General features: G+C 46.8%; 1 protein-coding gene across 1 annotated transcript; it reads right to left on the bottom strand.

Annotated features, from left to right (window-relative positions):
• Positions 1–173: 173 nt before the first annotated feature.
• Positions 174–23,788, bottom strand: DIPK2B (divergent protein kinase domain 2B). Its single transcript, XM_069872772.1, has 6 exons — positions 23,381–23,788; positions 18,259–18,523; positions 11,744–11,917; positions 9,744–10,032; positions 1,060–8,590; positions 174–541 (listed from the first exon to the last, which is right to left on the bottom strand). The coding sequence occupies exons 1-5, from the start codon at positions 23,602–23,604 to the stop codon at positions 8,250–8,252; spliced, it is 1,293 nt and encodes a 430-aa protein (XP_069728873.1). The 5' UTR covers positions 23,605–23,788; the 3' UTR covers positions 174–541; positions 1,060–8,249.
• Positions 23,789–27,476: the final 3,688 nt, after the last annotated feature.

The following is a 27,476-nucleotide window of genomic DNA, read 5'->3' as shown; positions in this document are numbered from 1 at the left end:
CGCGCTGTTAGCAAGTATCTTCTTGGATTTCTCTTCTGGGCCTGTTTTATTGTAGTCTTGCATCTAATTTGCCTAATTTCTGCATTTGATTTCTACTTTTTGAAGGGCACCTGTTTGCTTTGAATCACCCTGTTGTGCTGCTGTTTAGCCACCTGGGGTATGTGTGTATTTACTTCTTATTTATCAGTACACATTCACTCTCAGCTTCTAATTTGGTGCTTTTAAATAGATCCTACTGTTGCAGGGCTCTTCAAGAAAAACTTGGGCAGACATCAGAGCAGATCAGGCTTTCCTGGTGGGCTCTATGTATGGCTTAAAAAGCTAAGTCATGAAGCAGCTTACAGATGTCCTTGCAACCTGCAGATCTGGCCTCTACAAGCCTCCCTCTGAATAGTTCACTCATCTGCCGCGCTGCATCCCTTTCTGCTGGGCAGCAGGAGGTGATTTATGGAGCTGCACCTGGGGTCTTTGTCCCCACCCTCTCCAGAAGAAGCAGGGCCAGTGTCTCAGAACAGGAATGGGTGTGCTCACAGATCTGGGTCTGCAGTGGGAAATAAGAGGGACCTTATTGTTACACCTTTTCCAGTAATTCTTAATTTTTACCCCCATAGTACTGAAGGTCCTCTCTTACTTCCCATCAATTAAATCTGTGTTTCTGTGTTTCTGTCAAATTTATGAATAATCCCATAAGACCTCATTGCTCTCTACAACTACCTGAAAGGAGGTTGTAGAGAGGAGGGTGCTGGCCTCTTCTCCCAAGTGACAGGGGACAGGACAAGAGGGAATGGCCTCAAGCTCCACCAGGGGAGCTTTAGGCTGAACATTAGGAAAAAAATTTTCACAGAAAGGGTGATTGGGCACTGGAACAGGCTGCCCAGGGAGGTGGTTGAGTCCCCTTCCCTGGAGGTGTTTAAGGCACGGGTGGATGAGGTGCTGAGGGGCATGGTTTAGTGTTTGATAGGAATGGTTGGACTCAGTAATCCAGTGGGTCTTTTCCAACCTGGTGATTCTATGATTCTATGATAAAATCCCATGAATGCAGACATTCCTGGGACTAACCATCTTCTGAAGACTCTGGTCCAGGTAGAAAAATCCTGCTTGTTTCCATGACATTTGGCTTTTAATGTTTTGTCCTTGACTTGCCAGTGCTGAGGAGTTAGACCTTTTGAGGTAAATATTCCTGTTTTGGGTGGAATCTCAAAGTCATATTCGTTCTCACGTCCTCCATTGAGAAGCTTCTCTATTCTGCCTTCCTTCCCAGTAACTTCATATCACTGCATATACAATCCTTCAGTTATGCAAAAGATATATTTTTAGAAAGCTCTGCTTGGCTGCTATCTAGAGGGGTGGAACCATGAAGTTCAGTACTGCTTGGCCATCCCTTCCCTGCTCTCTGTGCACCCAGATGTTCCCTCTTGTTAGGCAAAATACCAATAACACCAACACTCCTGTTGGAAAAAAAATGAAACAGCTTAACTTCAGAGAGACTTTCTCAAAGCACATTGACAGAGCCAGGCAATTGCTCTTTGTTAGATTTTTCTGGTCATTTTGCTTGCAGAATTCAGCAAGTGTTTCCTACACAGTTTTGGTTTTTTTTTTTCCCTTGTACATCCTTGTAGGCACAAAGAGAGACTTCTGTCAAAGTTCATCCCCAGACAATGCAGCCATTAGATAGGAAGGCCCTGGGCACTGGGCATCCCCCCTGGTTTTGTTCATCAGGCAGATACTGTCATCTTTTGGTACCTGGCAAGCTTAATCCCATGCAGTTTTCATGTGACAAAGACACTCGGTGGGATCCCTCTCTCTATTGGAAGAGGACAGGGAGAGCAAACACTGCCATTAGTGGAAATGGGGAGGGATAAATAAACACCTTATTGAAACCTGGGCAAGTCTTCCCATGTCTTGCCCACCTCCTGAATAGATTTCCATTTTCAAATGCCAAAGGAGATGCAGCAACTAGTTGGAACTGGATGATCATTAAGGTCCCTTCCAAACCTAACTATTCTATGATTCTATGACTCTCTTCAGGGATATCTGAGATGGTGACTGGTGCCCTGACAGAAAAAAAAGATGTATAATCCCAGCACTTCCCTCAAGCAGCCTCATTCTTCCAGCAGCTTCCTCCTCCTGTCCCTCAGCAGTACCTGACCTGTGCACAAATCCCTGCTCTGCTTTGCTAGTGGAAATAGTGTGAACGTATTAGGAGCAATTCCTTTTCTCCACGTCCAGCTTGAGACAGCAGGGAAAAAAATGTGCAAATGTTTACAGCTGCTCCAGCCAGAGTGAAGTGAAAACCCAAAGGTGATCTTCCTTCTGTACCAAGAATATGAACAGGAGGTTTTTCACCCACTGTGAAAAGTCTCTGATTATTCCTAGTGACTTCATTATTTTTTCAGAACAAGAGAAACCCCATTATTTTAAGACATCACTAGAGGAATGAATTTGACAAGCCTTTATCCAAATGAATGTTTAAACTTTGAAGGGAAAGCAAATAAATCAGCATGTCTGACAAGGTTCTGTCAAAGTACACAATATGCTGAACCTCACCCGACACGTCCATAAAAAGCGATCTTTACGTGTATCAGAAGAACAGTGTAAGGCAAGGATTGTAGCTACATGCATCTTTGCTGAGTAGTGATATAGGACTGCAGAACTGGACAAACTTGTTCTCTTAAAGCTCAGTGTCCCCTGGGAAGAGGATGGTGTATTCTTGTTCTTTCAAACACCTGAAAATTTGCTTTAGATTAACTATTGCCGTTTGTACTCTATGTTGTGAAGAACAGAGCTCTGTTTTAAAAAAAATCCACTAATCCCAGGCAGTTGATCCTTACGGAGGTGAGGGGCTTGGACTTTGAGAGGTGCTACGTGAGGAGCCAGTAGAGGTGAAGAATGACCTCTGGCTCTCACAGGAGCTCATTGTCCTTTTCCTGTTGAGAAAACATTTGCCTACGTGTTCCCCTCAAAAGTTAGGAGAAGGCTGGGGATTGCGTAGCCAGCCCCTTCCCGGCCTGATGGCAGGGAGAGGGGAGAAGCTCAGTGATCTTGGGATTTTGGTGGCCCTTAGGACAGAAGTGAGGAGTGCCAGCAGCAGCAGAGCCCAAGTTACAGGAGCATCCTTCAGCTCCAGCTGAAGACCTGTGGAGAAAGGAAAACTTTCTCTCATTGCTCCAGAGGAGCCAAAATGTAAAATCCAGAAAGTAAAACTATGCCAGAAACACAGTGTTTCTTTTTTGAAATAGAAAATTGGCGTATTGCTGCTGTCTCTTCCCCTCTGGTGGTATATGCACAGTTGGGTAATCCCACTATTTTCTTCTCTGGATCTAGCCACCTCTAGCATCTCCTCTTTTAGGAGGTCTTGTTTCATGTGAGATGCATGGACCTCGGCTTTAAAGGCTAACAGCTCATCACACACAATAAAGATAACTGAGGAGAGGTGTCTCGCCTCTCCAAGGCCACCCTCTGCATGCAGAAGGACATCTGGTGGTCCTAGGGCAGCCTCCTGCCCAGTACAGCGCCACATGCAACCACGTTGCTCTTGCTTCGAGTGTCCTAATGGTGGAGATCCTGCAACTCCAGAACCCATTTCTGTGCCCATCCAGCCTTCTTCTACCTAAGCTCACATTCCTGTCCACCACTGAAAAACAGACAGATTATCCCCATCCTTTTATTGGTTCCTTTTAATTCTTTGAAGACTTTTATCCTGTGTACCTCCATAGCTTTCCATCTGTCTTTTCCTCTGTCTTTATTTTTCTGGGCCTCTGGGTCATCCTCACCCTTCTTTTTGGGTTTCTTGTCAGCTGTTCAAGTCTTCCTTGAGGAGCAGTGCTAAAATCCCACCAATACCCTCTGGCTGAGACCATCCTCATGCAAAGGACAGTGGATGAGCGTGGCCATTTTTTTCTAATCCATCCAAACTTTTAACGCCTCCCCCAACCCCACAATGGGCTTGCCATGAGTACCTGTTTTAATTTAGTTTTCCTTTCCGTGAAATTAATGGTTTTTTTTGTTTTTAATTTCAGAATAGCTGCCAAGCTGCCTTCAGCACTGAATTGGAGAAACATAGGATACGGTGGCAGCTAGACTCAGCTATTAATCAGGTTAATGTGTCTTGGCGATCCAGTTCAGAATAGTGTGGTGCTGCCTCTTGTGGTTTCATAACATCTCATGGCATTCAATATTTTTGTTAAAGCTCTACTTTCCACATTTATGTCATAATAAGAAGAGCTGAGGTTTCACTTAGGAAGAATTAGGGATAAAGTATCTAGAGCACCTGTCTATAAAGATTAATTGGCAAATGGGACCTAAGTGCATCCTAAAATCTCCAAATACTGGAAGGCAAATAAAAAACACCTGCAAGCACCTGGTTTTGGCTGAGCTTGCTGGAAAGACACTTGCAAGAAATGTGTTCATTTGGCTGCTTCAGTGGACAAGAACTGCTGAACACCGATCCCATGTTCTCCAAAATGCTGTGATGTTTTCTGGATGGTCCCTTGTGGGCAGCTGGGAGATGCAAAGTGAGACAAGAAATTATCACCCACAAAAGCTGTGGACTTTCAACCAGTCATAATGAAAGTGCCCCCTGCTGGAAGGCTTTGGGGCACTCTGATTACCAAATACCCAGTAATTTATTACCAGATACCTTGACTTCAAACCCTTGTGTGGGTTTTCCCTGCAACACCCAGCATCCTGGCCTAGGGTGCTGATCGGGAGGCATCAGGAGGTATCAGGACGGCTCAGACACGAGGAGCACACGTGTTCCTGTCATGTTTGGGAGGATGAGGCCCCTCCAAAGGCTCTGCCTCTATGCCATTTCCCCTGTGCATCAGCCACATCTGAGAGAGGGGTGGCTGAATGAAGTCAAGGGTGCAGAGCTAACAGGCACTGGGTGCGTTGTTCATGGAGGGGAACCAGTTTTCACTGATTTTCCACTTTCTGTGGTGAAGACCTGTTTTAGCCAATGCTTCCTGGGCGCTCTACTTTTGGTGGGAGGTGTGAGTGAAAAATACAATTTAACATTATCTTTGGCTGCCACTCCTTCCCAAAGGGCTGTATGGGGCGGGAGGCAGAGGTGTCGGCACCGCAGACACGTGTAGTACATAGAGGAGCAGCGAACTACACTGGGACTGTTGCTTGCTGGGGGCTGCCCATACACAGACCCCCATACCCTGAGAAACGGCAGCATTAAAATACACCACTAGGAAAAAAAATATGGCAGAAAATACAGTTTAACAAACCTCTTGACATGAAAACTTAAAAAAACATGCGGGATATGGCTCAGTAAGGGAGACGCATAATAAAAAGCTGCACATAAAGGCAGCTGCAAACTACCCACAAATAAAGGAAGCGCTGAGGCTGACTGCAAAACTGGTAGAAGGCTTCTCCTGCCATCCTTGTCCCACTGCAGAAACATTTTAAATTGTTACTAGGAACAGTTTGCAAAGGCTCACAAAAAGCCAACGTTAGAAATAGCTTGAACGCAGAGAGGAAAAAATTGCTCGAGAGTTCTTTTGGGAAGGATTAGGTTTAAAATAATTGCCATTTATAAATTAATTTCACATCCTTTTGGAGCTTGGCCTACTAGTATTTCAAGGTTTGACTGGAGCTGGCAGAAAGGGTGGGCACAGCTTCCAGGGCTTAACTGCCAAGAAAAAAGAAAATACTGAGAGGAAAAAATTGGCAATGAAAAAAAACAAGGCCAGGGAAATATAGGGAAGGGATATTTAGTTTAGGAAAATTATTATACTCTGAGCCATGGTCTGATTTTATGCCTGGCATATTAATCACGATTTTACATGAGATTTTACATGTCTGAAGGGAAACTGTTGGTGAACACAGCTCCCAATGCTTTAATAATTTTTAAATCCATAATTCTAGTATTTTTAATAGTTGTGGTTCTTTTTTTTTTTAAAAAAAATCATATTGGAGTCCATTGAAAGCATTTGGGAGACTCCTCTTGGCTTCAAACACTTTGAATCAAACTGCGTAAAAATTAATGCCATGTGCCTCAAGACTTCTGCTGTAGACTTGCCGGTTGAGTCCAGCAGCAGAATAAGACCACGGCTCTTCCATTTCTTACACTCAGCATTTTAGAACAATGAGTTATCAGGGCCCAGCCAAAGCCTGTGTGAAACCTCTCAGATCTTTTGCCCTATGCTGGATTAGACCTGGTCCTGATGTTCTCTCAGGTGTTGAGCTTGTGGAGTCCCCTCTACATTTTCCTGGGTTCGTTTGACAGCAGAGAGAAGCTCTACTAGGAGCCCAGCCTCTGGCACTGAGGGGAAGACTCGAATGGGAAGGAGCCCAGGGTTAGTACCCAGCTATTAGGTAAGAATCACAGACCAAGAGATCAGAGATGCAGACAGATTCAAGAAAAACTGTTGAAAACAGATTGTTAGTCAGCCTTATGGATCTCGGCAAAGGACGTGTTTTTCTTACTGGAAGAGAGCCATGATGTAGAAATAGACCCAAATCAAGAAAGAGGGCTGCATCCAAAGCTTAGAGTGTATATTTAAACATTTTTGCTGTTGGGCCATCTGGGACTAGAGCTAAATTTACCTACATATTATTTTCAATGCTTCTACTTCTTGAGAGGTGAAAGGTGCACTTGATAGTTTACACCAGGAGGAAAGGCGAAATAAATGTCCTGGGTCAGATTTTTCCAGTGTCAGTCCTGTGCGTGGTTTTGGATGCCTAATCTGTCTGTGACACCTGACTTGAAGCCCATGCTGATGGTCTGCACAACAAGCCTCTCCACAGCCAACACAAGATCTTGACTTGCATTCTTGCTCCTGTAATTCCAGACAATGATTAGCAATGCAAATGCACTCACACCTTTTTCTGTTTTAGAAAATCTCACATCTTTTTCTGTTTGTTTTTTTTTTTCTATTTAAGAAATCCCAAAAGTCTAGTTTCTTACTCAGCTAAGTCAGATTTGCTTGGTGGCTCCTGCACACCTGGATCCTAGGAGGAAATATCAAACCCAAGTGAAGTCTGGCAGTTCCCTAGACATAAGGGAAGGTTTGGTGAGGGCCTTTGATGATCCACAGGGAGTAATGGGACAGCGACTGACAGACGCTGGGTGAGAAAGTTGTGTTTTGTAACTCTGCAACTTTTGCAACCTTCCCCCACAAAATGAGGCACCTGCATCTAGCCCTGGGTTGGCCACTGCTGTGAAAGAAGAATCGACCACCTCAAATTTTAGGTGCCAGAGTAATTTCTTTGGGGACTGGCTTACTGATTCCTTCTTTGACAGAAAAAATGGATGAGGATGTATGTATCTCTTGCTGGTCAGAATTTAGACCTCCCCAACTCACGAGGTGTGTCCCAGCACCTACACTGGAGCACTGAGTGTTCAGCAAGTCTCACTGGGCTCATTGTAAACTAATTTCTCATCCTCTGCATGTGTTGTTTCTCGTTTTAAGGTATTTTTTCCCATTTAAAAGATTTTGTAGAAATGGTTTCTTCAGTTTTCTTTAGAAAGAGAAGTGAAAGTATCTACTAGACAATCACATCCCAGAAGTGTTTATTTTCTGATCTTAAAACAAGAAACTTTATTAGTCTCCAATTACTGCCCATCAACTTGGGAAAGACAAGAAGTAGTTATACTTGGGAATTAAAGAAACTAAGCATCAAGATGTATGGGACCTTTCAACTTTTTAATCCTCTTGCTTGCATCTTTCTGTTCCATGTTTCATAAAAGCAATAAAACTCAAATATTTTATAGACATGATCTGAAATGGCTAGGGTATGGAAATGATCCAGTGGTTCAGTTTATCTATGATTTAAATATTTCTACAAGGAAAGTCTTAAATGCTTCCATCCATCCCAAGTTATGTGCATATCATCTTGATCAGAAAGACTTTCTTGGGAACAAAGCTCTTCTGCCTAGCTTGTTGTGAGTGTGCTGCCTTCAGAGGACTTCTTTGTAACAGAGGGTGTGGAAAACACTTCCAAGGCCAAAAACCATGAAGAACATTTAAGAAGATTTATCCTGTAGCCCCTGTCACTCATGATAATGCCGATAATCCATAAGCCTTACATCATATCTAAAATCCCATTGTAAGAAATGCATCTCTGGGAGGGGAATGGTAAGTCCCACATGCACTCTGCTCCCTTCTCTTCCACCTTGATAAGGAAGCCCCTGATCTGATGCAGCTCTTTCCACCTACCCTTGTTCCTTCTTGCTTCCTACACTGGCAGGGGGCTGGCACTGCCCCAGTCCTTCTCAGGGTACACCTCCTCTGAAGCCATCAGTACTTGTCACTGTATTTGCAGTCAGGGTAGCGGTAGGCAAAACGGGAATCGCAAGACCGCAGAGGTTTCAGGAGCTCTGCCAGTTCTGCAATCGCCTTGTTGGTGCCCTGGTCATCAGCAAAGCCACTGGCACAGTGCTGCAAGAAGCTGTCAATTTTCTCTTGCACGGGTTGCAGGAATTTCCCCTTCAGAAGCTTAGGCAAAAGCTCTTGACACACCATGACAAGACTGTGCTTCTCTCTGATGGAGTTGCAGGACACAAATGCTGACTGGCAGTCCACAGTCAAACAGCTAAATATATCTTTATACTCCTGTTGGCTGTCAATCAGCTGGTTCCCTGTTAGAGACAATTAAACCAGTTGTCAGAATCACGGTAGCAAGATCTTGGATAATCACATACGTCTCTACCACTGTACTAACACGGGGTTTGTTACCATTATTATCTAAAGCATATGGCTATCTTTCACCACAAAGTATTCTGGGCTGTAGCTGTACATGGGCCAATTTTCTCACTCCTGAATATATATTTCTGAATGACAGAGCTCTGCAGAACAGCCTGGCAGAGGAAGTGGAGAGGGGTCTGTCGAGTCAAACTGATGCAAGAAGAACTGGATTACTAACATAAAATGTGGCGTTCTCACAAAAAACCTGCTACAAATAGCCAAACCCATAATTTTTCCATGTTACCCCAAATCATTAAATTGTAACAACAGCTTTCTAGCTGGAGTCAAGTCAACAGTAACAGCTGTTGGGACAAGAAAAAGAAACCCAGTGGAAAAATCTCTGACAGCTGCTTCTGAATATTTGAAATCTACTCAGCTGAATGTGTGAGCTGAGCAAAGGCCTTTTTAAAATTTGAATGTTCAAAATGAAATTGTTAAATTATTGGAGGAATAACCTTTGACTAGCCCTGCTTCCAGGCACAGATCCATGTAACCTGTGAAAAGTGAATAGTAACTCTTGATTTTACTTAAAAATGACAAAAGGGGGATTTTTGTTGTTACAATAATTATTATTAGTTAATGTGATAAATACACCTAAACCAGCCTGATTTGACCCAATACTTAAAAATAAATGAAGTTATAAAATTTCTGCTTGCAAATATTGACATTTATGTGGCAAAAGTTTTAAGAGGTGATTTAGGAAGTCTTCAAACGAGAGCATTCAGCACCAGGCATGTTGAATGCTACTGCCAGCGGCAGAGCAGCCAGGCAGGACATAAGTGCCCACAGTCTGTCACCAAACCACTGGCCACACAAACAAAACATCTGTCACCTTCCCAACTCAGAGACAGGATGGCAGGAGCTGCTGGCGTTTTTGCTGCCAGCAAGCGTCTCCGCGAACTTTTCATTCTTTAATTTAGTAAGTGATATTTGGTTAATTAAAAAAAAATCAGCTGCGAAGCCAAGTGTAGCAGGTGAAAAATTTGTTTCTCCTGTCTCGCTGAGCCCTCCTGTGACAGATGCGCAGCCATGGAGCCTGCTGAGTACCTTCCTCCTTGTCGATGATGCCCAGCGTGCTGGCATCCCGGATGAACAGATGCCCGTTGCTGAACACGCCGAAGGTGCCAGCGTCCACATGGGTGAAGTAGAAGAAATAGTTGAGGTCGTTGGTGCCCATGGAGCGGAGGACAGCAAGGAGCTGGAGGGCAAGGTCAGCAGCCACCTCAGGGTCGGCGCCGTAGAAGTCGCGCAGGGGCCGGGTGCTGGCGCTGACCACCAGCCGCCCGCAGGAGCCCAGGTACCGTGGGAAAGGCCATCCCTCCACGTCAGGGAAGATCTGCAAGGGAGAGCGGGAATGGTGGGATTACCCCTGCCCTCTAGCCACTGTACTCTGCCTGTGGACCCACCTCCTGGCCCGGGTACCTTCGAGCGCCTTGGCCAACATCAAGCAGCAGTGACAGTGTCATTGCTTTCTAAAGTAGCTCACCACCCTTCCTCGCCCCAGACTTTCCCAGCAGTGGAGGAAGGCTCTGCTCTGTCCCAGAGTACCTGTGCTGGTTTCCCCCCACCTCATTTTTTTTAATTAAGGAAGAAGACTCTGATATTTAAAGACCTATTCCAAAAGGGAGACTAAACAGAAAGTCCACGATAATAATAGATTTCAAATTCATGAAAATTTTAGGTACAGAAGAACTAATTTTAGGTGTCTTTATGGAACCTTTGATGGATCCCTCATGAACATCCCTCATAGCTGAAGTCACGGCTTGGAGGTGATGAGAGGCTAAAGCAGTTTTCTCTAATTTGTAAGAACTGCCAGGCCATTTTGTAAGAGACTTTGCAGTCTCAGAAGTAGAAGTGCTGGGTTCATGCTGCAGTGGGGACACCTGGGCTGGGCTCCCTGCATCACTGCAGCTTGTACTAGCAAGGCAATTATCCCAGGTGGAAACCAAACTGCAGGACTGCTGAGCTGTGCAAACACAAACCTTTCTGCCATTTACATTGCAACTTGTCTGTCTCCCCAGCACCCTAGACTCTGCAGGGTTATGAACTCATCCAGTTTCATGTTTAACGTTGCATCTCCCTTCTGTTGTGAAGGCATTTTGAGCACTCGTGTAAAAATCAAGCCATTTCTCTTTCTCACCTCTTTAAACTGCTTTCCCATATTTTTACAGTGATGAGAGCTGCAGTTCTGACCTCTGGCAGACTCCCAGAGCCCAAGCACCATTCCCTTTCCCTGGGATCAGGCAGAGCCCTGTGCACTGCTGAGGGCAGCAGTGACCCCGAGGCAGGAGGCAGATGCTGCCACAGCCTCTATTTGTAGTATATCAAAAGGCTGCAGGAGACAACAAGGAGGACTAAAGGTGTGGTGGTGGTTGGGAAGGGTGAGTATACACCCTAGGAGACATGTAAGGAAAGAGCAGAGCCACATGCCAGATGTGTCAGCAGGAGAGAGGTGCAAGGACTCGTAAGTCTCTGCCTTCAAACTCAGAGCTCAGTCATATTTGGGACTCCACAAAACACCTCTGCAAAACTGCACTTTGCCACAGAGCTAGTTATTAGTGGCATGGAAATGGAAAAATAAGCACTGGCATGTGGAGTCTGGAAAAGCAGTGCTCCCCAGTTCCATGCGCAACCTCAACACTGTGTCTCAGTCTTCCTACACTAAAGCATATGCTTTCTCTTTCACAAACAGGTTGTGATTTTAAGTAATATATTAGCAATGCAAACATAACACTGCGAAGTATCAGGGATGTGTAAAACCCTGCCTTTCACAGTGCAATAACCTGTCTGGGTTCTGATTTATTTAAAGGGCTGGCATTTGTATCTCTCCACAGCTTCACAAGCTGATGCAAGGAGCACTGCAGGAGTCTGCCTGGTTTCAGCTAACCAGCCTCATAGAAAAAACAGGCTTTATGAAGGCGAGGGAGCCTGCCAAATGCCAAAGCTGGGAATTTTCTGCAACTGGGGGCTGGCACTGGGGGACTGCACTGGGTTCACTTGCAAGGAGCTGCACATGGTGTTTCAAGCTGGGGCAACGTGGTACGTACCTGTAATAAGATGGGGTGTGAATTCACTGACAGGGTGTACAACAGTCGCAGTTTGTCCTGGTCAGTGAGGTGGTCCATGTAGATGCTGCCAGCATCTGGCACCTCAGCGTAGCGCCGTACTATCCTGTCCAGGAGACGCTGGGATGGGCAGCGCAGCAGTGGACTGGGCAGGCCCTGGCAAGATGATAAAACAAGACAAAGATGTTTATTTTCCATCCTGAAATGTCACAATGTGCTTGGCCTCTGCCCGGGTATGGGCACTGCTGCGCTCTGCCCTCTGCCCTTCTACCCTCTGTGGCTCACCTGCTGGTGGGTACAGGTACATGGGGGGCAAACCTCACCTAGGAAAAACCCCTGTGCCAGCTGAAAAAGCCTGTTGATAACTCAGGTTTCCAAAATGGCACTAAGTCTTTGCAGTGCAGCCATGGATGCTGCAAGCATTTCCCCTGACTGCGTGGTACCACATTGCTCTGTGCTGGGGGACATCCTTCCTCTGCCTGGGTTTCCAGTCTTGGAACACCAGTTTGCTGGTGGAGGTCTCCGTTTTCTTAAGCAGGTGAGTCACTTCATTAAATAATGTCATTGGATCGCTTTGCTATTTGCTCAATCTGTGAGCAGCTTTCTTAGACGTATTATTTGCTAAGGTCAGTAAACACACCTTAAAACTGTAAAGAAACACTTAATATGGGTACAAACACAGGATATGTTCTCTCTCTGATAAACTTGCACTTTATTTATCAAAACCAAATTTGAATAGCTTGTGTGTATTTTTTGTAAATACCAGCAACAAATAGAGAAATGTTGGGCTCATGTAGACAACCCTCACTGCATTTCACCTTTCAGATTTGGAGATTTGGCTTATAAAATTGCACAAGCAATCCATGGCTGGGGTAAATGGCATAGAAAGGTATACCTTCGTAGTCAAAAAATACCTTTGTTTTAAAGTCAGTCTTCCTTAATACCCAGGGAGCACAGATGTATGGACAGTTGCCCATTGTGCCACCAAAATGCTGTCTTGCCCAGGCTCTGCTGGGGAAGTGAATTGTGGTTTTGGTAAATATTTTTCTTCCAAATGATCGCAGTAACCAAATTTACTTTTTCAGGTTTTTCATATTTTGATGACTGGGAGACGGGCTTCACAGGAAAGGGAACTGGAGCTCACATTGCCCCCTGCCATTCTTCATGGTGAGAGCAGAGATTTGACTCAGGATAACCCCAAGTCATTTGGTTACTCTGGGGTAGGTCTGTCTCTGCCCTTCCTGCACGAGCTGTTCATTTGGCATAAAACACTTAATTACTCTGCTGTGATAATGAAATGAAGAAATGAGGAAAGGATTTCTGTCTCACAGCACTTGCAGGTGTTTTATAGCTGACTATCACTTTCCCTTGGAGGAGAAGTGAGAAAAACTGAGCAGAACAGAGCTGAGTTAAAGAAGAGATAAGTGGTGGAGAACAACTCGGCACGTATGCAAATATTTGCAGCCAAAGTCAGAAATCCTTTCTGCCTCCAGGTCTTTGCAATGCAAAAGCTGAGACCCTTAAGAGTATACAGTAGGAACAGAAATCACAGTGGCGGGGAATGCACGAAAGTTGTAGTTATGATTTTTTCCATGGTCAGAGCTCATCCTGTTAACACAGATGTGAACATGCACTGCACACGGTGGACACGGGTTGCACACGGTGGTCACGGCTGCACGTTTTCTGAGAAATCATTTCAGTCACACCAGCAGTGGCGTGGAAGCAGAGGAGCAGGACTGGGTGCTGTCATGTTTATATCAGCAATCAGTGCAGCTTCCTATGATTTAATGAAGCCCAAAGCTGGACAGTGGGGCCAGAGCTATTCAAATGTGTGAAGTTCAGCACTTGGTCAAGTGTTTCAGCAGAGTGGGGCCTCCACTTCCAGCTGAATGATAGAAACATCTGTACAGCAGAAAAGGAGCTGGAGTTGTAAAACTGTCGACAAAAGATGTCCATGGAAGAAAAGTCTGAAGAACGTGTACTTGAAACACTAGAGATAAAGATTTATCTGAGAATATCTTAAGGTTTTTGCAGTGTGACTTGGCAGGCAGCCTGATATCTTGTTTGTGACTGATAGGGAAATCTCCTTATTTACTTTGATTAAATTTCCACATTTTTATATCTGATTATGAGTAGTTCCTGTAATGGCTACCTGCATTCAACTATGATTTTTTTCTTTTCTACTGTCCAGTATGAAATGTGTTTTAAATACCTGTGTATGCATGTGTATGCATATCTAGTGCAGATACATCCATATTTCACTCTGACTTTAAGATGTCCTCAGAAGACAACTCCTCACTCTGCTTTTTCTTCAACCAGTCCAAGGAGGGACAGTGCAGCTCAGGAACACTGCTGTCTCCTGACTCATGTGTTGCTCTGTGGGTACAGCCTCACCAAATGACCATGTTTGGAGTGGGATCTGTGAGGAAACATTTGGATGCATGTGTGTCAAAGCACCAGTGGCTCCTGGTTGCTATGTTCACACCAAATGAGAAAAACTGAGGATGCCTTGTGAAGCTAAAGGACTTGTCCCCACTGCAGGCACTGCTGGTATTGTCCTCTTCCAGTGGGAGTTTGGATGCAGTTGGTGCTAGAACGTTTTCCATAGCACATTTCTGATGGTGCTGTGCAGGTCCAATAGGCTGCAGGTCTGCAAGGTGGCTCTGGGAGCTTGGTAATACCCATTCTTCACTAAGCTGGACCAGCAGCTGCTGCCTATGCTCTGTAAGCAAAGTGATGTGTACTGGCAACATAACCACAGTGCTGGCACACCTACCAGGAGCTGGTTGTGGTGCCAGTCAATAGCTTCAAATAGTACATCCTAGGGAAAGGGGATGAAAATGCCTGGATTTTCACCTTGGTACTGCTTCCATCTACCTGCCTTCAGCATTTTCCAGGCTGTGCTTTGTAGGTAGGGCTGTAAATTTGCCCTGTGGGTGATCTTTTCTGAAACTAACTGGATTTTTCTGTTGTTCTTTCCCTCATACAATAACAGCAAACACCGTGGTTTGAGGTGATGAGCTCCTGAGCAAAGCAGTGTCTGCTGGGGCTCCTGCACAGGCTGGATCCAAGCTGAATCCTGCTCACCTCCAAGGTGGGCTGGATATTAACACTGAAAATTTTGCTGCGTTCAATAAAGATTTTCATTGTGGTAGATGAAATAATCACTATGGCAGGTAGCTCGGCTGACAGTTGGGTCAGGCAGGGCAGGCAGCATGAAGTGAAAAAACAGTACTTCATGGTCTGCCATTTTGATTCAAGCACATTACAGCTTGTTGTAATTTTGTGCTCTATGGGACAAAATTACCTGAACCCATTAGCTTTCCTTGGTGCTGCTATATAGGAAAGCCTATGAGGAGAGGCGTACAGGGTATCTGCTGGGTAGCTGCTCCTGGGTGACTGCAGCTTTGTGAAACAGGGTGGGAATCATGTTAGATATCAGCAGCAGCAGGGTGCTGTTAATACCTCTGAAAAGAGAGAGGGGGCATAAAAGCCAGAAGAGCAGCGGTGCAGGTAAAATTTTGTAGTGACATATGATGCCCCCAAGAACACCCCCTTTGACAGCTCATGCTGTCAAGCACACATTTGCCCAGCCAGTGCAGCAGAAGGTCAGCAGCACTGGGCAGAGGCATTTCTGTGGCTTATGGCTCTGAGAAGAGCACGCGGGCGCAGAGGAAGGGGATCCCTGGCTTTGTGAGGCTGGACATTTTGGGGGTTCACACCATGGTGACCCACGTAGAAGGGCTGTGGGCTGAGGAGTGACTCGTGTATAAAGTCATACACACTGTATGACTGAAATGTTGTTGCCACAAGCTGTTTTTTAGATTCAGACCATTATGACACCACCAGCCGTTTTCCAGAGCACATGCCCCATCTTAAATAGTGATTGCTTCTGAAATTTGAAGGTTGGAGTGGTAGGCTCCAGGATCGCTATGTTCTTCTGTGTATTCAAGCCTATACACTGTTAGAAAGGATTTATATCCCCATTTATGTTTCCCTGATTAATTCACAGAAGCAAAGATCCATGAGAATACAAGCAGCGCAATCCTGAGGGTGGTGTGCAAAGGTGTGGGGCTCCCTGCAGTCTCCTGTGCCCTCTCTTAATCTAAAAAGCTGCAGGCATTGCCAAAATGTCTCATGGAGTTTGTTCCTGGGCACATTCCACCAGACTGGCCCCTGGAGCTCGCTTCAGAGGCGCCCTGGAGCTGGGGTCAGCTCAGATTCCCACTGCTGCGTGGGGATATTCAAGCACCTGGGAGAAACCGGATAGGTGCAAGGACAAAGCACCTCAGCCTGAATCTCTGAATGGTACTGCACATGCACGTCTCTGTGTGTGCACGCATGTACGTGCAGCCAGTTCAGCCAGGGATTCTGTTTCAGAGAGCACAGAGTAGGGAAAATTACGTAGCACATCAGGAGCCTTTTAAGGAGAAGGGTTTGGGCTCAGCTAATGCCTTAACACTGCAGCAGATCTGAGATACCACAGAGCTACTTTTCCCTACTTAATTTTCACTAAGCTCAGCAAATGGAAGTTTTAAGCTCTTGACTTCTTCTGTTTCACATGGAACTGCTGTGGGTGCAGCATTATTTTGCACAAAGCCATTGGATGCTCTAGCAATTCCTAGGACCTGGCATCTCATCTTGCTCTCCTGCAGCCCCCTGAAGTGATGCCTTGGGTGATAGTAACAGCTGATGAGTGTCTGGCAAGATGCTGTCCAACACCCTGCGTGGAGAAGTCCCTGCCTGCAGCCCACAAGCTCAGGTGAGGGATGCTCTGAGTTCAAGTGATGCATATTTGCCTCCCTCTGCCAAGTTTCTCTCCAAAGGTTGCTATCCAAAGCCTTGCTCCAAGGAATTTTGCCCTGTCTGACATGTGTCATCCTGCACCTCAACCCCTGGGGATGTGCTGGCTTCAGGGTGACCTGCCACGTGGGGCTGTCAGTGACGTGAGTGAGTCCTTCTCAGAGCAGCTCATGCACTACCCCTCGCACTGTTCCTGCTGCTGCAGCATGGGGTCTCCTGTTCTCTCTCCTCACTCATGTGGCTCCACAGGGTAACAGAAGCAGAAAACCCAAAGCAGCATATCTTTAACACTCAGCAAAGCTGAGCAGATGTGGCAGCATGCAGGCAGGAGGAAGCAGTAGGCTTTAAAGAATAAAAAAGCAGTCCCTTTTTCACAGCCACTTCTCTCTTAGACGGGGAGAGGTACTGGAATAATCCTTCACTTCTCAGGGTCTTGTTTATAGCATATCCAGCCTATGCCCATGGATATTGCAATACTTTGCTGTTGTTTGGATGGAGTGGGGGGGATGTTTGTGCATTTAGGGAGGGGACTTTTGCTCTCAGATTCAAAATAGCTGCTGCAAGGTGCGCTCAGTGGCCATCCCTGGCTGCCCACGGCATCCCTTGGTGTGAGCAGTGGTCAATAAGCAGCTCTCCTCTGCAGCCTGCCCACTCTACTCCCACACACCCCGTCCTCTCTCGGCTTTGTGTGTGACCACCCAGGATTGCGACAGAAAGGGCAACACGCTTCTTCATGCCTGAGATCATTTGCTATAGATGGCAGGTGGATGAGGAATGGAGGCTCCAGCTCCGACCGCCCATGCCACTTGCCCTGCCAGCCACGATCAGAAAGGAGTCCAAGCTGACCGGTCTGACCCAGGGCAAAATCACTTTCAATGTACAAGTTACCCTTTCGGGTATGACTTTATGACAAGAAAAGAAAGGAAAGAAAGGAAAGAAGGGAAAGAAAGGAAAGAAAGGAAGAAAGGAGCACACCGAGACACGATAGAAAACTTGAAAAATCCCAACAGAAATATCCCCACTCGTGCTGTTGTCACATTTGTGTGCATGGTCCTGTGTTTTCCCTGTCTGCCAAATCAGTGGGCGCTATGATTTTCCATGTGCCTTCAACCTTACCCTGCATAAAGGAGCTGGGAGCCAGTACCTGCCTTCCTGGGGCAGGAAGGGACAACTCTCTACAGGGACAACCCACCATGGGAAAACTCTCCATAGGGACAAGCCTCTGTGGGGAGTCATTAGAGTTAGGGCTAGGGTCGGGCTTAGGGTTAAGGGTGAGGACTAGAGTTACCCCCATTTAGGTTTCCCTCCACAGAGGTCTGACCCGTAGGATGTTGGCTGTGCAGTTTTGGCTGTGGAGAGTTATCCTAGACCCTTCTTGGGGTTGAGGCCTGGCCCTGGCCAGGCGGTGCCGTGGCATTTCTTATGGTTAGAGGAGGGTTGGCTCTGTGCCTGAGGTTCTCATCTTCCCGATGGAGCCTCATTCTGCCTTTCCCTCGGGATGGATGGTTTGGCCAGTGGAGGATGGGGCTGGACGGATGGACCTGGCCACTGCCCAGACTCTGCCTCTACCTGGCAAGTCACAGCCTTGTCTTCTTCAGACCCTTCCCCTCTGCAGAGTGCACATCACCCCCCTGTCCCCATTCTTCCCTCCCCATCTTGTTGGTGTGGGGCACGGGGGGCCGAGAGGCACAGACCTGGACAAGGTCAGGGGTGAGGCGCTTGGCCCGTAGCCACTTCTGGAAGCGGGGCGTGCGGCGTAGGGCATGCTCCAGGCTGCAGGTTTTCGTCTTCAGCAGGGAGGTGCAGATGCGCTTGTCAGCCCGGTCGTGCTGGTACTTGGTGGTCAGCCGGGTGATGTCGACCATCCGCCAGCTCTTGGTATCATCGGTGTAGTTGCCCAAATAGCTGAGCAGGTAGCTGGGGGGCAGCTTTAAATGAGAAGAAAGCCAGGTGTCAAACCTGCCAAACCAAAACGAGAGCCCCACGGAAAATGGGTTAACAAGCCACAAGGATACCTGCGTAGCGCCAGTGCCACCACGGTTGCTCCACCGCATGCTGGCCCCAGGGGCTTTCTACAATTGCTTGGCAAAGGCCTCAAGGTGAGGAAAGCCATTTGAAACCATTGGCTGAGGAATCACACTTTGGAAAAAATGTCTGTTTCCGCTTTCTGCTTAAACCATCCCTTGTTGTGAACAGTGCCATGGGGTGGGGGGAAAATAGCCAAGCAATGTCTTTTGGGACATGTAGAGAGAGGGAAGGAAGGGAGAGGGCTGCAGGGTTTTGTTTCAAAGGAATCCCTGGAGTTTTTAAATATTCTTAATCCTGGAGAACAGGGCCCAAAAAAGGAGTACTCCACATGTTAAGGGACCCTGCAGAAAAAAACTTCCTGGCAATAAATGCATTTGGGAATACCAAAATGACCTTTTCTTTTGAGGTGGTGACCTTACTCAATACTGGGGTTGATAGGTCCCCCACAACATCACTGGCTGTATTTTAGCAGCCAGTGTGAGTGACATCCCCAGGCAGTGGCAGAGTTTGGGGCATGATGGAGTGGATGAGGGGACGTGTGCCCTGGGCGTGCAGCACCATTGTAGCCATGGAGATCTTGTACTGATTTGCTCCCCGTGCACAGGCACAGGAGGGGAGCATATGGGCTGGGTAATTAGGCTGTGACAATTTTTTTTTGTTTCAACAGCCCCCTCAGCCCTGCCCACACACACGTCGCACATGCAGGAGCTGAGGAGCGTGGTGCCTATTTTGTAAGTATGTCTGTAACCTGCTCTTGAAAAGCAGCTGAACTCTGAACTTTGCATCGGTCAATGTCATGCATTCGCAGCCTCTAAAACCTCCTGCTCTAACTGCCTTCCCCAAGAGCTTAAGAAAGCATGTTCTAATTTAATCTCACCATAAATTACAGCTGATAGCTCAGTAGTGAAACAGGAGAGGCAAGAGTTTCACTGAAGGATTGGCTGGCTGGAGTTAGATGAAAAGACATTAACAAATCTGAAAGCTGAAGCTGATCTTTCCTTTCAATTTCCAGTTGGGAAATGGGCACAAAGAAATTTTGGGGGGATTAATTTCCTCTGATTTCAGGCAAATAAATGACTCAGCAACAGGAGCTACTCTCTGCAGTCAGACCCCAACCAGCCTCCACCTCACAACCACTCTCGAAGGCAAAACCTCACTCCCCTTCCCCTCTGTGGACGAAGAGCAACTCAGCTCTGGGGCAAGTTCAAGCGCCTAAGGCAGGGAAAGCTGGTCCCACACAGAATGCTGGTGCTTGCCCTGCTTTGGCTTTTGGCTCTAGCCATGTGCCTCCTTCAAAAAGATTTGCCGCGGAGATTCAGGCTGATAAAAAATGGAGGAGCCTCTGGCCTTTTGCACAAGCAGGTTGAGGAGTTCAGGCATTTTGATCATTTTGGCATTTTGCCCAATATGAAATTGAATTTTCCCTACAATTAGGGCATCTAAGAGGAAAATAAATGCCTTGTTTGGTTTCAGTTTTTTTTTTTGTTTGTTTGGTTTTTGAGCTAGAACTAAAGACCAGAGAATAATTGCTATGCCTCAGTGTGATTTGTAGTGCATCACAACCGCTCCTAGTGCCTAATCGGCAAAGCAGGCACCGTGTGCCAGGCACGTACAGGGAAGAGGTAGCTACAGGCTGGGTTTCTCTTTCTTTCTTTATTTATTGAAGTTAAGCACAAATGTGCCTTGTGATTTGGCTCCAGCACGCATGTTCAGGGGAGCTCACGCCAGGCAGATACCAGGAAAGCACTGCCTCCTGCATGCAAACAGTGCATGGATGTGTGAAATCCAGGGCTGAGTGTTAATTTGAGGGTGGATAGAACAATTTCCTCTGCAAGGCTCCCAGGGGAGAGCCACGCAGGCCTGGGAACCTGGCACAGGCTGCAGCAATTCTGTATTTGGCATCATTTCTGGGCAGTGCAGAACTGGCCTGGCACACTTGCTAGATACTTTCAAGATTCATCATCAAGTTGTGCTGTAACAATAATTCACTCTCATATGAAGTCTTTTAGCTAAGGGACTGAATGTGCTTTAATTAAGACTTTCAGTAAGATCTGTGTGAGTATCTCAGTCACAGATTACAGATTTTAGCTCAACCCAGAAGGAAATGTTGAAGAGAAGCAAGCTTATTTTTCTTTTTTCTTGGATGAAATGAAGTATTTAGTTTCAGCCAAAATAATTTTCCTTCCATTTGGAGTCTTACTTTTTTTTTTTTAAAGATGAAAATGAAGTAAGTTAAGTCTTAAAACCAAAAATTAAGGAATGCCTTATTAAAAAAGCATTAAATTAAAGCATTCCAGCTTCTTCAAACTCCCTTCCTGTTACTTTTGGCCAAAGCTCCTCACCAGTGTAGACACAAGTCTGCAAATGGTTTTGGTCAGCTCAGTTTCGCAGTGTTTCTAATATTTTATGAAAACTTCTGCTGCGCTCCGCTCTCAGGACAGTTGGTAAGCAGGTTTTGGTATTCTCATTTACAGATGGATAAAGTTGGGCAAAGATAAGGGAAGTAAAACATATCAGAACACAAGATGAGTCACCAGCTCTTCTGGGAACAAAACCCACATCTTTCTTAGTTGAGTGTGAATGCATGTCGCAGCTCCCGGAAATGATAGAGAATTAATGAAGCCCGTTTTAATGAGTATTAACACGGAGAAGCTGCAAGTGCCATCTACCTTTGCCAACATGAGAAAAGGCACACAGGGATGGGTCAAAGAGCATTAAGCATCACTGAAACTTCCCCCATTTATCCTTCTACTTGCCAAAAAATCCCAGCTGCTCAAGAAATCAAGTGGGAGAACAAGTTTAACCCCTGCAAAGAAAAACCTGAAGTTGACTGACTGATCAGGAGAACAGTTTTAAAAGCTACCTTTTCCAAAGTGCTCAGAGCAGAACGTGTTATTTGTGTGCTGCGCTGCTTGTGGGAAGTCAACTGCAGGCTTGCAGGAGAGATTAAAAGTAAGTCTCTAGTTTAGGAAGCCCCGCTGCCTTCCCGGAGACAGAAACATCATGCTCCCACACATGTGTGGCTCTGCACTCCCAGAACCTGCTCAGACTCTCTACACACAAACACCCCCTCCCTGCTGCCCCTCAGAGGAAAGCCAATGTGGGGAACTCGGGAACTCCTGCTTTCGCTCACGAAGCATCTATTCCCTGCACCTTGGTGCAACACGCAGCTGGCCACCAGCCAGCCAGAGGCAGTTGCTTGCTGCAGAAGGCTACTGCTATTTTTGGCAGGGCTGAAGGAAGCTGCATGGCCCCAACCTCCCCAGCAGCTGAGCGGGGGTAAGCGAAACAGTGCACCTGCGACAAGCTGCATGCGCAGAAGGTGCTTGGTACTCAGCAACAAGTCCCTAAAAGCCCCGCACAAGCATGTGGGGAAGTGTCCACACAGTTTGGAGCACAGGGCAGGAGCCAGATCATGTGCCACCCTGCCACAGAGAATAAAATGTAGGGCAGCCCATACCCTAAATACACCCCCAGACCCTGCAAATGTACCCCAGCCTGTGTCAGCCAACTGAAAACACTGAGTGTAAAACAAACCTGCTGTTTGAGACAGGAGCCTGGGCTGGGTTGGGAGCAGCCCAGCATTGCTAGCTAGGCTCTTCTTAGTGCTTCTGCACTTTACTTACTACATGGCCTGGCATCGCCCTTGGCACAAGCTGGGAGAGACAGGAAGCCAAGAGAGCAAACTGCTGAGAGGTGGGACCCCAGTGTGCCCTGGTGAGGGATGCTCTGGTGTAGCATAGCCACAAGCTGCCTTTTTCCAGCCGCAGTGAGGGAAGGATGGATGTTCGTTATTACAAGTTCTTCCCAGACAAACCATTACGGTTTTACTATGCTACATTTTATAGGATAGTTTAAGACAAAACTGGTGATTTGTCCACTATTATACTACTTACATTATAGCATTAAAAATACCATTTTACTATAATCATTTCTTCTCCCCTAGGCTTTTATATCTATAAAAGAAAGTGCATATGGCTCTATAAATCATATCAGACCCAATAAACCCTTCCTTTGCCAAGCACTGCCTTTAACTTTCTCCTCAAATACATTGGCAACATTTTCCCTGCTGTGATCAGCTATGCTCCGCTTTTGAGCCTAAAACTGATTGGATCAGTTTGATGACTGCTTGAGCAGCATATGCCTTATTGACTTCAAGGAAGATGCAGTTTCTGCCTCTGCCTTTGAGTTCTCAAAGAAACCTCCCAAAACTGTACTAATAATTCAGCCTCATCTATTTTCAAGTGCGTAGTTAACCTGATGTGCAAAAGTGATTATGCCTCAGCCAGATTTAGATCACTTATGATCTTAGTTAGTACACGTGTGAAATTCTGCACATTTGTGTTGTTGCACCTGGTACAAAATTAAATAGCAAGTTTATATGCTTGTAGTTAACTTAGTCAGCTGTGAGCTAACCCCCCCTTTCGCATTTATTCGATTGCTCATAATAAAATATTTCCAGTACATCTAAACAAACTAATTTCTTCCTTCCCCCTTCCCTTCCCCTATCACTATCTTGAATTGTTTCAGAGCCACTCTCTGTGTCAAGAGTTGTGCCATTTACTCTTACTTTCAAATTATAATTCTGGACTGAAGTCTTATTATGTTCATGTGGCTTTAAAAGCAAAGACACAAACCAGAAGCTTATAGACATTAATTAAAATACTAAGTGCAGTAACGGCAAATGGGTGCTAAGTTACTTTTTACACTGTCTCTCATTAAAATACTTGGGTGACTTTCAAGTTACTACACAAAATGCTTTAAAAATGACTGTGCTGAGTTGCTGACCTTATTTCTTCTTTAAAGAATTTCTTGCAAATGGATGTCCCAATGCAGGCGTTGCATTTATCAAGTCCCAGGAAGGTCCGGCCAAAACTGTAGCTGGGTTTGGCGTGAGGTGCCGTTGGAGAAGCTGTTGCAGCTGTGGAAGAGTTACAGTTCAGAGCCAAAACCAGGAGCAGCATCAGCAATTCTGCAACTCGGATGCAAAAGCAACATATCCAGTGCCCCATCTACAGTAGCGAAGAGCTCTGCTTTTTTGCAAGTTACCCCTCTCTGCGTTTTCAGTCTCTTTTTGATGACTTCAGCCTGCACCAGTGAGCCCTGAAACACAGCAAGACAGTCTGGGTGGAGGAGATCCTGCCGCAGTCCCCATCCTGCCAGCTGGTCACTGGCTCTATTGGCTTGAGGTCTGGGTGGGAAAGATACGATATAGGGTGGGGAGAAGGAAATACATGGAGGATGCAGATAACTTGGGTCGCCATGGTTACCTTTCCTTAACTTGATGCAGCTGCTGTGGCCCCTGCTGACCCTCCCACCAGCCGACTTGGAAAACAACACCAAGAAGGGCTCATCTGCACTTTGTGCAGACAAATGAAGGATATCCTGTTGTTGAAGCAAAGGGCATATGCGGGACAAGTAGTAAAAATTGATTTGGAAGGAATAATAGTGTGGCAGAAATGCACATTTTGCCAGAAGCCAGACTCTTAGTGTTGCTTTATTCCTAGAGATTTGCAAAGGCGCACTGCTTGACTTCTTGGACGGTTTCTTGGCTCAGTTACCCTTTCTAATAGAGCACTGAAAAGGCTGTCAGGTGGAATCGTCACTGTTTTGTTTCTTGAAAATAGTGGTGTTTATAAGTGATTGCACCACAGTGTTTCATGCAGTGGAAAGCAGGATAGCTTGAAGCTTTTCAAAACGCGCTGCTGCTGTAAGAGCTCGGCTTCTAAACTGCTCCTGAAAAATCTGGCTTTTCAGCAAGTCTTGTGTGCTCTTGAATGTCTTTTCCTGATAGTCCTGGCACTGGAAAGAAGCTAGTGAAAGGGATGGGGACTCACACAAGAGCTTGCCAGAAGTTTTGAATGCACTTAGAAATGAGTGTGATCACACCCAAAAGCTGCTTACATTAGACCAAAGACTTGAAAGTTATGGAAACTGCTGGTTTCTTGTCCTGGCCCTGTTGCTGGGCACAGGACTATACGTATCCTGGGCCTGGAACACCTAGAGTGTAGGCATGGGACCTGGTAAGCTGCTGCAGGAACCTTCTTGAGGCTGGGAAAGCAGACCTTGAAGGGGCATCTCTAAGTTGTACCCTGACACCAGACAGCACAGCGCGTAGCATGTTGCTGCAGTGGTACCAGGCTTTGCTTCCCTCCTGTCCCCAGCTGTCAGGTTTTGACTAGTGCAGGAGGCTCTCCCAGGCCTTGCTTCACCAACAGAGCAGTGCGGAGCAGACCGATGCTTTGGAGAATTCTCATCCCTGCTGCTGGACCAGTCACACCATGTGGGCAAGCCAGTTCCTGGCACCTTTTTGAAGAAAAAAGCATAGACTGTAGACATCCTTTCTTACCCCCTCCAGTTTACCGCTGCAGCCTAACGGGACTAAGGGGTGCATGAGACACAGGGGTGTGTTCTGGGCTCTGTGATCGCCCCTTGCTTTCCAGAGGGTCTGTCAGAGGAGGGAGATCTTAAGAGCACAAGGCAGGAAGGGAGCAGAGCTCTTTCAAGCTCAGACACTCATCAGTTGGGGCACTTGGGAGATCTGGGGCCTCTCCTTGACTCCCTACCCTTGTGGGAGGTTGCTTCATCTCCCGGTGTGTCCCTATGTGCAAAATGCAGCTAGGTGACATTTAGGGCTTGTCTACAGGGTATAGCACAGACAGATGAGGATAACGAGCCCTGCTGAGAGGGAAGAGGGATATAATGAACCCTGCCAGCACTGCAAACAAAAGGGGCTGTGCTGGTATGCCAGCGAGGGCATCCAGCGCACAGCTCTGCATTGCGCCGTGCTCATATTTTGCCTTATACTCCAGTATAAATCTCTTTGAAATACGCTGGTGGAAAGAGCCATACCAGAGCTAGACATCAGTATTAACTGCTTCCCACATCCAGAAGTTTATCCCTGGCATTTCCTATTGCTGGTACATTATTCCTTTCCCCTCTGCGGAAATCAGCCCTTCCCACTGTTTCCTGCTAGTAGCTCTGCATCGCTGGCCCTGTTAACACTGCTCCCGGTGCAGCCACTCCCCGGATTGTCACAAAATTAAACACCAGCAATCTGTCTTTATCTTCACTACTTAGTGTATAAAATAAATATCCCTTGGTTTCCTATTAATATTTTAATTGCTTGCCTTTATTCTGCAATTTTCCATGGCAATTTGAAGAAGAGAAACACAGGGTCCCATCTCCCAGTGCCTCAGCCTGCAGTGCCCCATGGCAACCCATGGAAAGAGGAGGGCTTCAGCCTTTGGGGTAGGTAATTGGGCCTTTCCCACAGTAAAGCCTGAGCTTTGGCACAAGGAATCACTATATGGATACAGTAAGGTTTCCGTTCTGTTAACAGTGCCTGGATGGCTGTGTTGCTTTTGTGCTTTTGTGTAGTTTAGACATGTGTAAAGCAATCACAGAATCACAGAATCACAGAATAACCAGGTTGGAAGAGACCCACCGGATCACCGAGTCCAACCGTTCCTACCAAACACTAAACCATATCCCTCAGCACCTCGTCCACCCGTGCCTTAAACACCTCCAGGGAAGGTGACTCAACCACCTCCCTGGGCAGCCTGTTCCAGTGCCCAATGACCCTTTCTGTAAAGAATTTTTTCCTAACGTCTAGCCTAAACCTCCCCTGTCGGAGCTTGAGGCCATTCCCTCTTGTCCTGTCCCCTGTCACTTGGGAGAAGAGGCCAGCACCCTCCTCTCTACAACGTCCTTTCAGGTAGTTGTAGAGAGCAATGAGGTCACCCCTCAGCCTCCTCTTCTCCAGGCTAAACAACCCCAGCTCTCTCAGCCGCTCCTCATAAGGCCTGTTCTCCAGCCCTTTCACCAGCTTTGTTGCTCTTCTCTGGACTCTCTCCAGAGCCTCAACATCCTTCTTGTGGTGAGGGGCCCAGAACTGAACACAGGATTCGAGGAGCGGTCTCACCAGTGCCGAGTACAGAGGGAGGATAACCTCCCTGGACCTGCTGGTCACGCCGTTTCTGATACAAGCCAAGATGCCATTGGCCTTCTTGGCCACCTGGGCACACTGCTGGCTCATATTCAGTCGGCTGTCAACCAACACCCCCAGGTCCCTCTCCTCCAGGCAGCTTTCTAGACAGACTTCTCCCAGTCTGTAGCACTGCATAGGGTTGTTGTGCCCCAAGTGCAGGACCCGGCATTTGGCCTTGTTAAACCTCATGCCATTGGACTCTGCCCAGCGGTCCAGCCTGTTCAGATCCCTTTGCAGAGCCTCCCGACCCTCCAGCAGATCGACACTTCCACCCAGCTTAGTGTCATCCGCAAACTTGCTAAGGGTGCATTCGATGCCTTCATCCAGGTCATTGATGAAGACATTGAACAGGGCTGGACCCAGCACTGAGCCCTGGGGAACCCCACTTGTCACTGGCCTCCAGCTGGATTTCACACCATTTACCACCACTCTCTGGGCCCGGCCATCCAACCAGTTTTCCACCCAGGAGAGTGTGCGCCTGTCCAGGCCAGAGGCTGACAGTTTCTCAAGCAGAACGCTGTGAGAAACTGTGTCAAAGGCTTTGCTGAAGTCCAGGAAGACCACATCCACAGCCTTTCCCTCATCCAGTAGCCGGGTCACTTTGTCATAGAAGGCGATCAGGTTAGTCTGGCAAGACCTGCCTTTTGTGAACCCATGTTGACTGGGTCTGATCACCCGGTTCTCTTGCATGTGCTTCATGATAGCACTCAAGATCACCTGTTCCATGACTTTCCCTGGCACTGAGGTCAGACTGACAGGCCTGTAGTTTCCTGGGTCCTCCCTGCGGCCCTTTTTGTAGATGGGCACAACATCAGCCAGCCTCCAGTCCAGTGGGACTTCCCCAGTCTTCCAGGACTGTTGGAAGATGATGGAAAGGGGTTTGGCCAGCACATC

This window comes from Phaenicophaeus curvirostris, chromosome 1, assembly GCF_032191515.1.
Source record: "Phaenicophaeus curvirostris isolate KB17595 chromosome 1, BPBGC_Pcur_1.0, whole genome shotgun sequence".
Lineage (NCBI taxonomy): Eukaryota > Metazoa > Chordata > Aves > Cuculiformes > Cuculidae > Phaenicophaeus > Phaenicophaeus curvirostris.
Note: the sequence above shows the minus strand (reverse complement) of the source record. Positions and strands in the feature narration are given on the sequence as shown.